The sequence below is a fragment of the Sceloporus occidentalis genome, unplaced genomic scaffold (genome assembly GCF_023333645.1).
Source record: "Sceloporus occidentalis isolate IW3139 unplaced genomic scaffold, rSceOcc1.0.p SCAF_13, whole genome shotgun sequence".
Taxonomy (NCBI): Eukaryota; Metazoa; Chordata; class Lepidosauria; order Squamata; family Phrynosomatidae; genus Sceloporus; species Sceloporus occidentalis.
The window spans coordinates 13257698-13275260 of record NW_028316993.1 but is presented as its reverse complement, the minus strand read 5'-3'; the positions used below and the strand labels follow the sequence as shown (position 1 = coordinate 13275260).

The window sequence follows — 17563 nt, the reverse complement described above, 5'->3', positions numbered from 1 at the left end:
AGATTCTGGAGGTCTCCATTACTCACAATATTAGACATACAGAAAACCTTGGGCAAGGGTGATTTCATCAATGTCCTTGGATTTCTTTATGCTTGCATTTTCAAATGCTGACAACGTGTCACAGATGGGCATTGGGTTGAACCCATTTCATTTTATTTTTTTAACCTGAAGAAAGAACTCAGGCTTGTCTAAAATTTCACACAAGTGCTGGCTCTGAAGTTATTCCATGTTTTCTTGGTTGAAGAGCATGGGGAAAAGAGCGGAGGAACAGAGGTGGCCATGGAAGTTTGAAAACTCATTGGTGTAACCCAAGAAACAAGTCAATGGGCTGTTTTCCCCTGACCCCTGGATAAGGCAATGCTTTTCAAACTCTTTGTGCAGGAATGCTGGGTGGCTTGAACCTTCAGAACCAGAAGATCACTAAAGTTGGAGACGCTTCTAAGACACCAATGTCAAGTTCCAGCTGTGGTGTCTTCTGTGGTGGTGCATCCACACCAGGTTTTAGCTCTAGACACTAATAGAAGCTGGTGTTTTCTGTGGTGATGGATCCACATCAGGTTCTAGTTCTAGACACTAATGGAAGCTGGTGTCTTCTGTGGTGGTGCACCCACACCAGGTTCTAGTTCTAGAAACCAATAGCAGCTGGTGTCTTCTGTGATTGTGCATTCATGCTAGGTTCTAGTTCTAGATACCAATAGTAGCTGATATCTTCTGTGGTGGTGCATTCATGCTAGGTTCTAGTTCTAGACACCAGTGGAAGCTGGTGTCTTCTGTGGTGGTGCACCCACACCAGGTTCTAGTTCTAGAAACCAGTAGCAGCTGGTGTCTTCTGTGGTGGTGCATTCACGCCAGGTTCTAGTTCTAGACACCAGTGGAAGCTGATGTCTTCTGTGGTTCTGCACCCACACCAGGTTCTAATTCTAGAAACCAATAGCAGCTGGTGTCTTCTGTGGTGGTGCATTCACGCCAGGTTCTAGTTCTAGACACCAGTGGAAGCTGATGTCTTCTGTGGTGGTGCACCCACACCAGGTTCTAGTTCTAGGTACCAATAGCAGCTGGTGTCTTCTGTGGTGGTGCATTCACGCTAGGTTCTAGTTCTAAACACCAGTGGAAGCTGGTGTCTTCTGTGGTGGTGCACCCACACCAAGTTCTAGTTCTAGGTACTAATGGCAGCTGGTGTCTTCTGTGGTGGTGCATTCATGCCAGGTTCTAGTTCAAACTTTGACCGAACTATCCAAGCTGCCAAATCTAAAGTTATAAGAGATGTTTTATCCACGTTAGATAGTACCTTTAAAGTCTGGACTCAAACTTGGAGTTTCTGCCCCACTGATACGGAAGCCACTGACACTGTCTGAAAGATAACTTGCCGAAGAAACAGAAAGGTCTAGGAAAAAATACATTAAATAGGTGCAATGACAAAGAATTCCCTTATATCAAACATATGCATTGTGTATTAATGCATTTGGATATGAATGTATTTTCTCTTCCCCATGCATATTTGCACAGTGTTTTGCATTGTTTATACACAATGCATATGTTTGATATATAAAGGAATTCTTTGTCATTGCACCTATTGAATGCATTTTAGACACTAAAATTATTTTTATGTTTTATTCTGTTAACAATTTTCCCCAGACCCTTCTGTTTCTTTGGTTGCTTTATTATAGGTTTAGGGCTAACACTTTGTTGTTTTGATCCGAAAGATAACTTGGTCGGAACGACTGGTCTCCCATGGACAGCTGCGGGAGAGATTTGATGTGCCTCAAGATACAGATGTTTTGCATGTCTGTGGCAAGGCCTCTTTGCAAAATGTCAGTCTCAGAGGCAAGGACAAACAACCATTTTCCTATTCTCTTAAGTCCTCAAAAACTGCTTGAACCTGAACTGAAAAATCCTTCCTACCATCCTTTGGAGGTGACTCAAAGGCAGATGACCACAAAGGAGGAGAAAATCTCTAGACGTTGTGTAAGATGACTTAGTTGGTCGAGGGACTCACAGGGAAAACTGATCATCCTTTTGGTGATGCAGTTGGCTTGGCTTGGGTTCCTATCTGGACAGATGTTCTTGAATTTTTGAAGGGGGAAAAAAAGCAAGAGCATTGTCCGAAATCACCATCGTATTTTGTGCGAACTCCCCCTGCCCTCTTGAACATCCAAACATCTCCTCTGCAGGCATCCTTCGTCCGGTGGTGTCTTTTTTTCAGTCTGTTTACCTCTTGGTTATTTTAATGCATCAATGTCTTGTTTGTTTTGCTTGTTTTCAGCCTTTTGCCGTAAGTATTTCCATAGTGCTCTGGAGTGTGAGAAGAGTTTGTTGCATGCATAGATTCCACCCCTCTCCTACTGTCCTTTGTTTGAATATTAAAACATGAATGGTGTATTCCTTCTGGGTTTAGGATGGACATGCTGCAATGATATATTGGAATAAAATTTTTTGTAGTCATAAGATAACCCACATTTTACAAGACATGGGATTCCGCAACCTTATATGCGCTAGGTTCACTGGCTGAACTCCTGTTTGCATCCTTCATTCTGCTTGACAAAATGAAAACCTAACCCATGACCACTGGAAATCTGACTCAGAATTCACTAGATTAGGTCAAACTCTGGCTCACCGGATGTTGTACTCCAGTTCCCATCAGCCTCAGCTAGCATGGTCAGTGGTTCAGGGTGATGGGAATTACTGTACAAGAGCATCTGGAAGGGAGATACTCCCCAGCCCTGAACTTTCGTTTCATGAATGCTTTCCAATTCATCATTAATAAGGACTAGAAACCTGTTCTTGGAAAGAAAGGGAAGAACTGTAGTTCTTAGGAATTGGAGTTCTGATGCAATTGTGGAATGTGCAAAGGCTAACATTTTGGGCAGAGGCCAGTGGCTTTCAAGCAAATGACACTGATTTCTAAGGCTGCATCCGCATTGCAGAAATAATTCAGTTTGACACCACTTTAACTCTCATGGCTCAGTATTATGGAATTCTGAGGTGTGTAGTTTGTTGTGGCATCAGAGTTCTCTGACACAGAAGGATAAATGCCTTACAAAACTGCAAATCCTAGAATTGCATAGACATGGAGCCACGGCAGTTAAAATGATGTCAAACTGGATTATGTCTGCAGTATGGATGCAGCCTAAGTAAAAACGGTTTGGGGGGCATTCTCCCAACAGCTGGCCCTATTTCGCCTTTCTAGATGAAGCTGAGCTTAATTCTGACTCAGCTGGGAGAAATGGTCCCATCCCATTTTGCAACTGAAAATCTGTTTCTCTTCCTGAACCGTTGGTGCTTTGGTTTAGTTTTGACGCTAGAGGGAGAACTAGGACTCCCGAAATGGTTCTCAATAAGCAGGGTTTTTTTTTCAGGAACAGAAAAAGTCATTTTTCTTTTACACAATTTTTCCTTTACAATATCACAAACGGTGCAACCTGTTGTTGAATGGAAGCAGTCCAAAACACGTTTTGTAGCCTTATTACATATATAAAAAGGCCACCAGATAAAATGCTAGCATTAATTGCAAATACTGATTCAGAAATATCGCCAACACCTACAAACTGGGCATGCCTACTCTCAAGAATGTTTGTGTTATCAACACTAGTTTTTGTGAATAGCTTGTGGTTGCTGTCAGTACCTTCTGTTTCTTACTTCCCTCTGTCCCTTTAAGCTTATGTGCTACATATATGTGTGTATACTGGAAAGTGCAGGTAACGTTTCATGCATCTGATAAGAGGGGCTGCAGTCCAAGAAAACTCCTATTTTAATACATTTGTGAGTCTTTAAAATGGCACAAAAATGCTTGGCTAATAGCCATTTTTTGTACACTAGGGGGTGCATCTACACTAGAAATAATGCAGTTTGACACCCCTTTAAGTGCTGCAGCTCCATCCTAGACTAGAGGGTTCCAAATTGTACCCTAAACTACAAATCCCAGTATTTCATGGGAGGGGGCTATGGCAATTAAAATGGGATCAAGCTTCTATCAGCCTTGTGGTGCAGATGCAACCCTTAAAAGACCCTTTCGTTCACTTTCTGACTATAGGACTTTGCAAAATGTCTTGAAATCACTGGGATTTCACTATTTTTTGGTGCAGAGAGAGAGGTGAATTTACCCAAACCTGAGTCAGAGAGACAGTTAACATCAGATTTTAGGGACAGTTAAGCCAGCTCCAACCAAACCCCAGTTTCTACTGGAGGTCCATAGTGGGCAGATGGTAAATGTGGGCAGATTTCTCTCTAGTGTAATCCTCCCCGGAGCAAGGGTTGTCCACTTTCTAGTTGATTTCTTCCTTCCTACTCCGAATCCTTTGCAGCAATAAAATGGGCATCAAGGACCGCATCCGCTTGAGCAATTCCCAGAGGCAGGGCAGTCGAGGGAAACAGCATCTAGTGCCGCCTCTCCGCCGCTCACCCAGCACCGAGAACGTCAATGAGGCCTCCAGCCCCACCAAGGTCCAGAAAAGCTGGAGCTTCAACGACCGGACACGGTTCCGGGCCTCATTGAGGCTGAAGCCCCGGATACCTGTGGAAGGTAGGTCTTGGGAGAAACCACAGGGTTTCCATAGGGTTTGAACCACGTTTACAACCTGCTCAGAACTGCAGTTGTTTGGGTTTCAAAAATGACAAATCCTGCTTCAGAGGCATGAGTTACTTTACGACGACAGAGCTGCAATGACAGTTGCTGGCATGATATACAATCCTGTTAGAGAATTGCCACAATGCACACTGGGACGTTACACAAGATGTCCTATTGTGCAACGTGGGCACCCATTGCAATCTGATGCACCACATTTCCTGATCCTCACCATGTCCCAATGCTCAGCATGTCCTGATAAGCAGTGTGTCATGTTGTGCAACGGGACACATTTGTATTGGGAAACGTAAATCAATTTGTTTTTTGTGAGGTTTTTGGGCTATGTGGCTGTGTTCTGGAAGAGTTCATTCCTGGTGTTTCACCAGCATCTGTAGCTCTCAAGATGCAAGCCACAGATGCTGGCAAAACGTCAGGAATAAACTCTTCCAGAACATGGACACATAGCCCAAAAAAGCCACAAAAAACTATGGATTCCATCCATGAAAGCCTTCGACTTCACATTGTAAATCAGGTCTTTTGCACAGTGGCCATGCTGATGGTTCTGTTTGATCAATGGTCCAGAAGATGTAGCTATAGCACTGCTCCCCTTCTCGGAATATGAGCATTGTGCAAAATTCACCTTTATATGATTCACCTTTATGTGATTGTAAGTCAGTTTATGATGAAATAAATACCTAATAGTATCCCAGTGGGTATTCTTAAGATTTTTTTCCCCATTCACAGTTGATGGTCCTGCAGAGGAAAGCAGTGAGGAGAAGACCTACCAGTGCGACTTAACCTTTGAGGATATCATGCCCGCTGTCAAGACTCTCATTAGGGCGGTCAGGTGAGCCCTATGGGTTAAGGGTAGGAGAACTTATCAAACTGGTGTCCCTGGATCAGCTTCTGTATTTCTAGTCCTCTATGGCAGGGGTTTGAATAAGATATCTCTTGTGGTCCTTTCCAACTCTAATATTCTGTGATTCTGTATTCTTTGTCTGGGTGGGCCAATTTCTCCATTCTGCATTGAGTTTCCTATGAGACCTATGGATGAATCCTTGGGATGGTATGAGTCTACCTGAACTTTAAGATCTTTAGGGAAAAGGTGTTGTTTCCATCCCAAAACCATCACAGGTGTGGTTGGTGATGACACAGGAAAGAAAGACGGTCAATTTAACTTCTTGGGGGTTGCTACCACATTGTGAAATTACCTTTCATGGTAAGTTAGGTTGGTCCCCTTTGTAATCTCTTTTTGTAGGCAAAGACCTGATGATTTATGTAGGCCTTCAGTTTTTAACTGGATATGGCAGAAGGATCCATGTTGACCTTTGCTGTATGTTGATCTTTTTATATGTATTTTAAGTATTTTAATAGGATGGTCCATTTAACGATTGTTGAGGCTCAAGGCCAGGCCCTGGTTCAGCATTGGGTTGCTTCATTTCTTCAGTGGTATGGTTCTGATCTGGATGACTGCACTTTCATTTCATTTTTTATCACAGAATCCTCAAATTCCTGGTGGCCAAAAGGAAGTTCAAGGAGACATTGCGTCCATATGATGTCAAGGATGTTATTGAGCAATATTCAGCCGGCCACCTGGACATGCTGGGAAGGATCAAGAGTCTTCAGACCCGGTAACTAGAACTTCAGGAGCCTTCAGCGTCAGTGAAAACGTGTTATGAATCCACTCCAGATTTAAGTGCAGACTTTAATGGTCTGAGCTAAATTCAGTTACAATTTTAAAAATCACTTCAGTTTTGGAGGATAATGTTCAGCACTATGGAGAACTCTTTTAAGCCTGGGTTAAAACCAAGAGTAGATACACTGCTCCCTTCCCCCCGATTGAGGGCCATTTTGGCTGTAGGGTTCTGAACATAGTACGTAGTCCAAAAAGTAACTTCTCCAAGCCTTGGAATTCTGGGAGGGTATCACTTCCAGCTGTTAGAGAGGCTGCGGCTTGGACATGGGAGTATTTTTGGATTTTGGAATTCTAGGTAAGGGAGACTTGTCTTGTAGTAGTTTGTTTTTTTTCTCCTTCATTCTTTTTATTCCTTGTTCCCATTGCCTTGAAGGGTGGACCAGATTGTGGGTCGTGGAGCCATCGCTATCGACAAGAAGGTGCGGGAGAAAGTTGAGAAGTCATCGCTGGAGATGGAACTGGTGGATGAGTTCAGTATGCTGGGAAGAGTGGTCAAAGTGGAGAAGCAGGTAGGTCTGGGTCCAGAGGAGGTCTTTAATATTCTCCTCGTGCACCCAAGCCAAAGATGGAGTTTTTCCTACAGTTCATAGGAACCTCAGTAAATGGCTCTTACAGATGCCATCTCAGGGCCCTAAATGGAGTTTAAAAAGAAAAAAAAGAGAAGTGAATGCAGTTCTCCAAGGTCTCCAGCAGAACTTGTATACCTCATGATTAGCTGCTCCTTTCAAAACTGGAGATGTCAGAACTTCACAGTGGTCTCCAAACCCTGGTCCACCCTAGTCAGGAATTCTGGGGGCTGAAGTCTAAAACATCTGGAGGACCAAAGTTTGGAAATCACTGTGTCAGAGGTTGAAGGATATCTGCATCCACCTGGGTACCGGTTTCCAGGAAAGCAAAGGGAGAGGTCATAGCAGCCTAAGCAGCTCCTTATACTCAGGAGTTTCTCCATCTAGGCCAGGACTCTCTGTTCTGACTGGCAACAGCAGAAGCTCTCTGGGGTTTCTGGCAGAGGGTTCTCCACTACTTGTTACTGATGAATTGGGCACAACACAATATTGGGGAAGTGGTATGAACCTCACCGGAATCTTCTTGAAAGCTCAGTGAAACTCTAAGGTCCAGGATAGGCTTCCACTGCTGACATGTCTGTGAGGACCCACCTCTGTGGAGGCACATCTCTTAGCTGTGACTCCATGTTTGTTTATGGAATTCATCCCTAGTTGAGTTTTTCCATCCCTATCTGAGTTTCCCCTAACTGAGTTTTACCATCTGTAGCTGACTTTTCTCATCCTCAGTTTATTTTTCGCCATCCACCATTGAGCTTTTCCTAGCTGAATTTTCCTGTTTTCCCAACAAGCATTGAAATTTTCCATAGCTGAGTTTTCCCATCTCTAGTTGATTTTTTCCCCCAATCCCTCCTTAGGTTTTCCCATCCCTAGCTGAGTTTCCTCATCTTCAGTTGATTTATTCCCTCATCCTTCATTGAATTTTCCCTAGTTGACTTTTATATGTTTTCCCTCTAGTTGGCCTTTCTTCTTTGACCCAAAGTTCAGCTTCTTCTCAACCTCTCGCTCTCTATATTTCTGCAGGTACAGTCCATTGAACACAAGCTGGATTTGCTGCTAGGCGTCTACTCGCAATGCTTGAGGAAAGGCTCCATCAACTCCATCAGCCTCACAGCCATGCCCATCCCTACAGGAGAGCCAGACATCACCTCAGACTACCACAGTCCTGTAGACCATGAGGACATCTCTGTCTCTGCTCAGACCTTGAACATTTCCCGGTCAGCTAGCACCAACATAGACTAAGGTGGCTCCCAGTCTAGCTGTACAACAGTGATACACCAGCCATATTGGGGAGGGGTGAGGAGAAGGGGAGGGGATCTTCCTGCTTCCAGGGCAGGGAGGACGGCAGACAGCTCAAGGAGATAGGACTCCTCTAAGCCAAAACCTTCTTCAACCTCACCATGTTGACAGAACTTTGGTGGACACTGTACCCTCAATGCACCGTAAGTGTTGCCTCAACTTTACTTGAAGTCTTCCAGCTGAGGACAGATGTTCCAAGAGCAACATGGACATCAGACCTGCAGCATGAGCCATCGTGGCATCATTAATGGTTTCCTAAATGCAACAGCACCCATCAGATATAACTGAGAAATGCCTCTGTAGGTTGTATACGCTGGTGAGTAGGACATTAATGAGCAGAACTCAGATGGTGGTGAGGAAGCCATCTCAGCCTAGAATGAATTTGTGGGGTGGGCTCCTCTTTTGCCCACCCATCCTCCTATGAGTAGCACCTACCATGGTCTTCTGCTACCTTGCAGCATCTCCAGGGGCATTCAATTTCAGAGGAGTTGACACTAAGATTTCTCCAGATCTGAAGGGTCACCTTCTTGGCCTTTTGAGTCTCAACAATAGCTCACTGATCGAGCCGACCATATTGGAGGTCCCAGCTGCTTAGCAACTTTTCTCTGACAGCTGTCAATTCCAGACTTCTTCCTTTTGGGGGAACTGGGTTGGAGATGCTACTTAACAGCTATGCAAACGCTAGGGCCCCCTTCCTTCCTTCCTTCCTTCCTTCCTTCCTTCCTTCCTTCCTTCCTTCCTTCCCATGCTACACAAGGGACGTAGTGACTCAACCAAGTGTGGTTTCTTGTCTTTGCATCTAGAAGAAGATGATACCTGCCAATGCCTCACCCTGCTCCTGGCTGCCTTTAAGCACCTTTGCACTTCTTCTGTATATCACCTCTAAACCCACTCCCTGCCCCCCGTGCCCTTGATAGGCATTGCTCTATGGCCCAGATATCATAAGCACAGTGTGGCTTCCCCCGCAAGGGGAAGACATGTTTGCAGGGGAGTGGGTGGGTGGGCAATATGATATGCAACTAACCTTGAATATGCAATCTGAAATGAGTTTTTCCAGTTTAGCAAATGGGTAAGGAGTCTTCTCTGCCCAGGAAGCTAAGAGCAAGCCAGGTGACCTCTGGGAGTCTTTGTGTGCTATGGGGGCCTGATCTGGATGGCCAGGAGCAGCAAAACTCCTGTGGACCTACAGGAGGCTCTGTGCCCCATTTCTGTCTCAGTCTTAGCCTTGTCCCAAACAAGGTTGGAGGGGAGCTTGTCTTTTCCGTTCATCCAATAACTTTAGAGGAATCAGGAGTTTCGGTTCTGTTCTGGTTCTGTCGATGGATGAAGGTACGGTGCTCTGGTTTAGCTTTACACCAAAGGTGTACAACTGCATGGGGAACCAGAGGCCAATTTATCCCCTTGTGGGATACATTGTTGCCGCCCCCCCAGCAGTCCAAAAACCTTGTGCATCGGTCACTTTGTTGGCTCCGCTACATACTTATGTAACATCAGCCCTTTACTGAATATGTATGTTATGGAATTGCCCAATTCTAATTCCCGCAAAGGCCACTTACAAAGACATAAGTAAGGATTCTGGCTGACATTCCTAATTCTTTGTTGAACCTGTATTCTGTTTCGGACCTGGAATTGCTGATGCGCTAAGTGGGTGATGTCGCAAACTATGTTCATAGTTTGGGACTGCCATGTTCTTTCCAGCTGTCTTTTGGATATCTGTTAAGTGTTTTTGGTGGGACAGGCTGAGATACCTTGCTCCTGTCCGTTTTCTTCCCCTGCCCCTTTCCTTTGCATGTGATTTTTTTGCACATGGGTCAAATGGCCATTGCCCCTCCACAGGTGCCACCTCAGGCCCAAAGGAACTTTTCCAAACTCAATGTCAAAGGAACTTTTCCAAGCTCAGACCCAAAGGAACTTTTCAGGCTCAATCCCCGCCACACCCAACTTGAGTATCTTCCTTCTCATCTCCACCCACCCACCTACTGCCACATGTATGAAGGAGAAAGAAATAATAATAATAATAATAATAATAATAATAATAGTAACTGGAAAGGCACCCCATTGTTATTTTCTGCTCACACCAAGTACTCCACCAGCACCCAAGAGGTTGAGTTGTCTTGCAGGGGAAAAAACATCCCAGGTATTTGATGCCGGAAACAGGCCACCTTTCACCCCACACCTCTGTAGGGTGCATGCCATGCCAGCCCTTCTTGCCCAAATGCGCCACTGCCTGCCCCTTCCCTTTGCATGCTCATGCATGTGTCTTGAAGAAACAGCTAGGGCCGTTCCCAACCCTTTCCTCACAGATGCCACCCTTTGCCGCCTCTCCATGCACTGAACACTGAAACATCTTTGGAGAGTGCACCCAAGTCTTCCATTCCCACATGGATGTCTCCCAAAGCAAGGAGGGGTTTGCATGGGGAGGGCGGGAGGCAAAGGGAAGGGAAGGGAGCAGGGAATGGCTTCAACCAACTAACTAAGGACAGCGAGGTGGAACCTTCTGGCAGGTGTCCCAACCAACCTTTGTTTCTGAAGCAGTGAATAGTTACCTCACTTTATTAACTTATTAACTTATTTGTTTCATTAAAGTTTTCAGTAGACGGTTGCCTGTGTGCCTTGTGACATCTCTCCTTTGGGGGATTGAGGGTAAGGTGTGGGCCATGGTTGAGGTAGCCCCATCTTGAATGGTCATAGTGGAGCTTGATGTTGGAGAGCCAGCGTTGCATAGTAGTTTGAGTGTTGGGCTTTGGCGATGAAGGTTCATTTCCGAGCATAGCCACTGGGTGACCTTGGGCAAGTCACACTCTTTCAGCCTCAGGGGAAGGCAATGGGAAACCTCCTCTGAAATCTTGCCAAGAAAGCCCCATGGTAGGTTTGCCTATGGGTCACCATGAGTTGGAAATGACTTGAAGGTACACAATAATAACAACAACAACAACAACAGATTGATATCCCCCCCCCCCCCCCCAATCTGCCATAATCAAAGTGCCCATCCTAAGGTCACATCGTGTTGTTGTAGTAGCCCTTGCACTGGCCATTTTGTGACTGATGGAGAGAGAATTGGAGAAGGGTCCATCTTCTCCCTCTACAACACACTTTGCTTTCTCAATGTGAGCAGTTTTTCTCAGACCAGTGACATTATCTATTGAGACCTCCATAGGATGCCAGTGGATCTTAGCCAAATTTGTCTTCTGTCAGTCTGGTTGTGGGACTGTAGCTAGACATTTTCCAGATCCCCTTTGCTCTCCACCAGTCCTGGAATGAGAATAGAGATGCTATTACAGAAACCCAGAGAATCCTGGAGCTGGTGACAGGGGAGCCATAGTGGAGTTCCACATTTTTACACAACACATGCCATGTTTGATCTCAGCCTTAGCATCGCAAAGTCACTTTTCTCATCTCTGGCCTTTGTGGGAAGGGGACATGAGATGCAAAATTTGGCCCTGGACAGAGGGAATCCTACTGATGGCCAGCTATGGGTGCACCTTGAAAGTCTCCAGGACTGTATCCAATGCAGGCAGGTTTTGACAGGCAAAATGTGAACCCTGGCTGTTCCTGCTAGCTGTCCTTAAGTGGAGCTGTTGCCCTTTTTTCCCTGACAAAAGAAAAGCTACTGTTTAGGCTGGCAAAGGCAAGCCCTGGAACCATCAAGACTGAAAGAAGAGAGGAACAGAGGGTGGTGGCTTGGACAGCATGTACAATCCTTAGCAAAAACAATTCCTCACTGAACCAGAGAAACCCATTGGTTGATCTTGGGCAAGTCACACACTCTCCAAAGTTGGAAATGGGACCCCCCAAAAAACACAACAACCCTACATACCTTGTCCTGAGCAACTTCCAAGTATAGTTGTGTATGTCTGTGGTTATTAGGTTTCATATCCATACACACACCTCCTTCAAAAAACAACACCACCTGACATCTGTGTCTATCTGTTGGCTCAAAGCACATAAGAAATACAGGCGATGGGACCTTCTGGTGGAGTCCTTTCCTCAGTGCAAAGCGCTAAATAGCCCCATCTCTGAAAACCATCTCTGTCTGGTTTGGAAAGGAGAAGGTTGAAACACAAGTATGTTGCTTGCTTGCCCGGTCTTGTTCCACCTCCAGGATGTAAGAAGACCCTTGGCCTGTATCAAGAAACATCTGCTCTAGGGCAGGACGTCTGCTCTGGAAGAGAAGAGGCTCTTGCGACATGGTTTGAGATCTGGACTAGACTCAGATATCCTCCTCCGCTGCCCATTCAACTGTCCATTCAACTGCACACAAAATTCATTGCATCTTGAGCATTTGGAAATATATGCTTGTCCAGACCTTGGAGCTTACAATCCTTCATGGTGAAACACCCCATTAATCCCACTTCTGTGCTGCCACTTCTAGAAAGCCTTCCTCCAGTGTAGGCACCAGTGAAGAAGACTGGGAGCTGATGGCCAGTTGTGGGGCAGGCAGAGGCTTCCATGTTAATGGGGCAATGAATCCATTCCAAGCTATAAAGGACCTTTCCAAGGTGCTGAACCTATGTTGGGATAGGACTTAGCAAGCTGGATAGACTCTAGAATAGAACCTACAGCAGAATCACTGTGCTCCAGAAATGGACACATTTGGGAACCCCCGTCCTACAACATTTAGTGGTCTGCCCTGTGCCCCACTACAGCTGCCAAGCCCTGGGAAGCGTTGATCCTGCTCTTTCTTACCAAAGAAAAGGAGGGAGAGATTAATTGTAATGGGCAGCACCCACCCAGCCATCTGCTCTCAGAAATGTACATCAGAGGAGGACAATGGTGGGATTTGTCCGACCCCTCTGTGTATGGAGATGTGAACTTTCCCTGGGTTTCGGGAAGAGAACAGAGCTGTTGTCTGTCTGAAGCTCAGAGTATCTGCCCACAAAGACATGGGAAACCCCCCCATGGATGTTTTGGTGCCCTTGGGAGCATGAAATGTGCCTGAGGGGGGATTGCTATGTGCCGTTGTGCAGGAGGGGGTTGGTAGAAATGTGCCACGAAGGATGTCTTTCCATTCCGTCTAGCTCCATGTGCAAACATAATTGCATGTACACATCTGAAGGCGTTATTGAACTCTTTCCAACTGGAAGAATCATTATGGGCTGGGGCAGAATTTGGAAATGATGATCATGTTGTCAACTGAGCAGAGGGAAAAACAAAAAGATAACAACTCCCAGGGATTTAACCAGGAGTTTGATATGCAATACTCGGCCGGTGAAGCTTTTCATTGCCTGAAGCTGTACCTTGGAAGGAAAGCTGCTCTTTATTTCTTTCCTTTTCCTTTTCTTTTTCTCTGGCTCTTGAATGCTAGAAGTTTTCTCTTCCAAAGCCACATTTCCAAGCTCTTTCAGCTTACAGTTTAGCGAGTCCAAGCTCGGCGTTGAACACACAAAGATTTGTGAACGCTGGAGTCACTTGGACTGCATCTACATTGTGGGATTACTGCAGTTTGGTGCCACTTTAACTGTCACGGCTCAATGCTATGGAATCCTGGGATTTGTAGTTTCATTGTCTATTTAGGCTTTTTCGTCGGAGAGCTCTGGTGCCATCACAAACTACAAATCCCTGGATTCCACAGGATGGAGCCATGACAGTTAAAATGGTGTCAAGCTACATTAATTCTGCAGTGTGGCAACAGACTTAGTCTCCTGCTCCTTTCATTGTGCCAGACTCCAGACTTGGTGAAACCTTTTTGCTTGCTATATATGGAATAACCTCTGGTCTAGATGCCAAGCAGCAGGTTCCAGGGAGTTAAACATTTACCAGGATGATGGCCGGCTGGGACTAGAAATGTATGGAACGCTGGGGAGGAAATGTGAGTCATGCGCAGCCATGTGCCGAGTGCTCCTTTCGCACTCTTATCTTCAAGAGCAGCGACAGGCAAAGGAGGCTGTGCATGAGGGAGGGAGGGAGACCTTGGCTTCCTCTTGCTATGGGGTCAGTGCCAAGCCTTTCTTATGTGAATCATTAACCTTCATATAGTCCAGCACTGAATGCGTAAAAAGTCTGTGAAAGGAAACTCCCTAGAAGTTGAGATCTGGGAAGGACAATCGGTTCCCTTTCTCTTAGGATATACATTTTGCACTGGAGCGTTAATGCACTTTGACACTGCTTTAACTGTCACGGCTCCATCCTAATAATAATAATAATAATAATAGAATATTGATTCTACAGACCAACAAGGCTATATCTTTGAATTATAGCTTTATCCAAAATTTACTCTCTGAAATTGTTTTAAATATTAAAACAATAGATGAGTCACAATTTCTGTTGCTCCCATTTGCAACTTTTCAAACTAAGGATGGTTCCCCCAGAAATATGACGTTTGGAGCTTTGGCATGAAATTTCGAGCAATAAGAAAAGGTGACTGGAACAGGTTGCTTTAACTTGCCAAGTTTTTAAGCTCCTTCTCTGTTTGACTGACAACCCATGAGCAATTGTGGTTGGTACGTAATGCATAACACTTGGCAAAAGCACCAGAGGCCATCCCTAAGCCTCAGGTTTTGGCCTGGAAACTTCAGAGATGATCCTACATTGGCAATCCTTTCTGTGGTTTATTTGGCAGCTCAGCCTGCAGAGAGCTGTCAAACCATTCCTGTCTCAACTGATCAGGACCTGGAACCGAATCGACCCAAACCTTGGGAAAGTTTCTTTTTTGGACTGCAGCTCCCAGAATCCCCCCATTTGGAGGTTGCAGGGGGAATGCTGAGAATTGCAATCTAAAAAGCAAAATCTTTCCAAACTCTTCAAGGAATGTGTTTGGGACAGTTCCAGGGAAGCTTCAGTCCCAAAGTGGAATCAGGGACAAGCTGGAACTTGAATGGAGAAAGCCTTTCCAGATCGGAGCTAGGATCGGAGGCTGACAAGCAAGAGATGGAAAAGCAGAAAAGCAGATAAAATAGATAAAAAGACAGAGTTCTTCATTTCCTGCATTTTACGGCAAAGCAGCTATTAATAAGGAGCAGCAAAGATGCAGCATAAAACAGTACGTTGTATGAAGAAACTGGGAGTAAAGTGGGATATAAAACAGTGCATTGAATGAAGAAGAGATATTGGGAGTAAAGTGGGATATAAAACAGTCCATTGTAGGAAGAAGAGAACATGGAAAACTGGAAGGGATGTCAGCTGCTGTGTCACCTTTCCAGGCAACCGCAAGGTCTCCCTGCCAACTGCCATGGCTCTAAATTGAAATAAATATCCATGTATTTATTTACTCTCCACCCTTCATTTTCCCTTTTTTACAGCCCCAAGAAGGCCCTTTGCATAATGCCTTCCCATGGAAATAACCTCAGTTTCTTCTTGAGTCCTGGAAATCAGAGGAAATCCCGAATGGTGTTTGTGAGTCAATGCCTTCGCTCACAGGAAACCCAGGTCTTTGTGAGTTGTCCTCTTGAACGCGGGGATGACTCACAGTCCAGAGACCCCACATCTTAGAAAATGCCTCCAGAAATAGCCTCTGAACAACAAGCTGCTTTATTCTCCTTTTCCTTTCGTCACTCCCATTTCCTTGCAAGTTATGCCTTTTAGATGGTAAGCCTAGGGTAGTGATGGCAAACATTTTAGAGACTGAGGCGGGTTATAAACCGCCACTTTGAGGCGGTCTGCCGCCGCCGCCGCTTGCTCCGTGCAGGAGCCGCAGCAGCCACACTGCGCGGCTCCCGCACGGACCAAAAAAGAAGTTCCAAAATGGAGCTTCTTTAAGCGGCGCCTCTGTGACGTCGCGATGCGCCAGGGGCACATTCGCGACATCACAGACGCCGCGAAATGTTTGGATGCACAGCGGCCGATATGTAAAGATGGCACCAGCCATGTGGAACGGCCGGCGCCATATTGTACGGACAGAGTCCGTATTAGAGCCAGGGGTGTCTAGAAGAGACACCCCTTTTTAAGTGGCGGTTTATAACCCGCCTGAGTGTTCAAACTGCAACCCAAAACCCACTTATTTATTGCAAAGTGCCATGTCCCTCTGACTTTCTAGCAACAAACTCTGGTGAACTCTGTGCTGGGGTGATGGCATGTGTGCTCACAGAGAGGGCTCTGAGTGCCACTTCTGGCACTTGTGCCATAGGTTTGCCACCACTGGCCTAGGGGCTGGGTGGCTCTTGTTTCTTTGGGTGCAATTTAAGGCCGCATTCCCACTTACAAATAAATCACTTTGCAATCCGAATCGATGGATCAGTTCAGCAGTGGAGCGTGGTTCACACTTCATTTGCCCCGGTCGCATGTTCTTTCTTGCTGCAAAATACAATAAAATAACCCACTTATGGTTAACATTGACAAATGAATCGATTCAAAATGGACCCGCTCTAGCCAGCCAAAGGACAAATTTAAATTGATCCAATCCGCATCTGGTTCACATTTGCACGGAATCGGTTTATCCAAAAAGGCGCCCCCCAAAAAATCAGCGTCAAAAAGACACAGGTTAAATGGGTCTAGAGTGTGGCCTCCCTCTCCGAATCGCTTCAGTGAATCAATTCAAGTGGGAACCAGGGTCATTTAAACTGGTTCAAACCGATTTGCGATCCGGTTTCTAGAGTCTAGAATGTTATTTTTTTTGGAAGGGGGACTACATCTCCCAGAATTAGGGTTACCAGGTCAAGGCTATCCCAGGGCATGAAATTTCAGGGCCAAAGCCCCCCCCCCCCCGTGACATCCCAGGAGGCAAGCCCTGGTGATGTCACAAGGATGATGTCACAAAGGGGAACCCTTCAACGATGTCATTAGGCCTGACGCATTAATCATCAACCACCATTACACAGAATATGCAAATTAAAGCAAAAACCTTAAGTCTAACCAATGAGGAAAAATATACGTGCAGGCATTTTTCAAGGCAGCGTTCTCGCCCTGAACCCTGGAGAAGAGAAGATGGGTTCTGAGATCTGCCAATCCTGCCAGAACCCACCAACACATGGAAGAATGATGAGATTTAGAGTACCAAAAGTAATTCTTTTGAGCTCTGTGGTGTACTTGGGGTTGGGAGAGGCTTGTCTGTTATTGGCTCGTGCCAAAAATGTCCATGCAGCGCATTCCACCAGAGGCCTCTTTTGTTGCAAAGACCCTTTGTGTCCCTTGCTTCCTTTTCCTCCTCTGCCCCCTCCTCAGTTCCTGTCCTCTTCATCCTCTCAAATCTGCTCCATCAAGCTGGAATTTTAATTTTGGAAGAACTACTGTGCATGGTCTCTGGAGAGAAATGTAATGTGATCTCTGTCTCCGTCCCCTTATCCCCAAATTTTTCCAATGGTCAATGCTGGTACAGAGAAAATTCTGAGAAACTGCATCTTCTGGAAAAGTGGGGAAAACACAGACTGGGAGTTTTGGCAATTGCCTGTAACCATTTGTGTGCTAAACCAAGGTCCAGGGAGAAAGGACACATAATTGCATGAGGCTCTGGACAGGGAATGAGACCAGAATTGCAACAACTTCTTCCACCGCATACTGCATGATGTTGTT

The 17563-nt window shown here is 45.5% G+C and overlaps 1 protein-coding gene across 1 annotated transcript in view; it reads left to right on the top strand.

Annotated features, from left to right (window-relative positions):
• Positions 1-8096, top strand: part of LOC149305018 (potassium voltage-gated channel subfamily KQT member 4-like) — a 58796-nt gene extending 50700 nt beyond the window's left edge. The window contains exons 10-14 of the mRNA XM_089478461.1: positions 4302-4519; positions 5306-5408; positions 6061-6192; positions 6631-6766; positions 7844-8096. Of these exons, the coding sequence (XP_089334587.1) occupies positions 4302-4519; positions 5306-5408; positions 6061-6192; positions 6631-6766; positions 7844-8062 (808 nt within the window). The 3' untranslated portion in view covers positions 8063-8096. The remainder of the gene's footprint in view (positions 1-4301; positions 4520-5305; positions 5409-6060; positions 6193-6630; positions 6767-7843) is intronic.
• The last annotated feature ends 9467 nt before the right edge of the window (positions 8097-17563 follow it).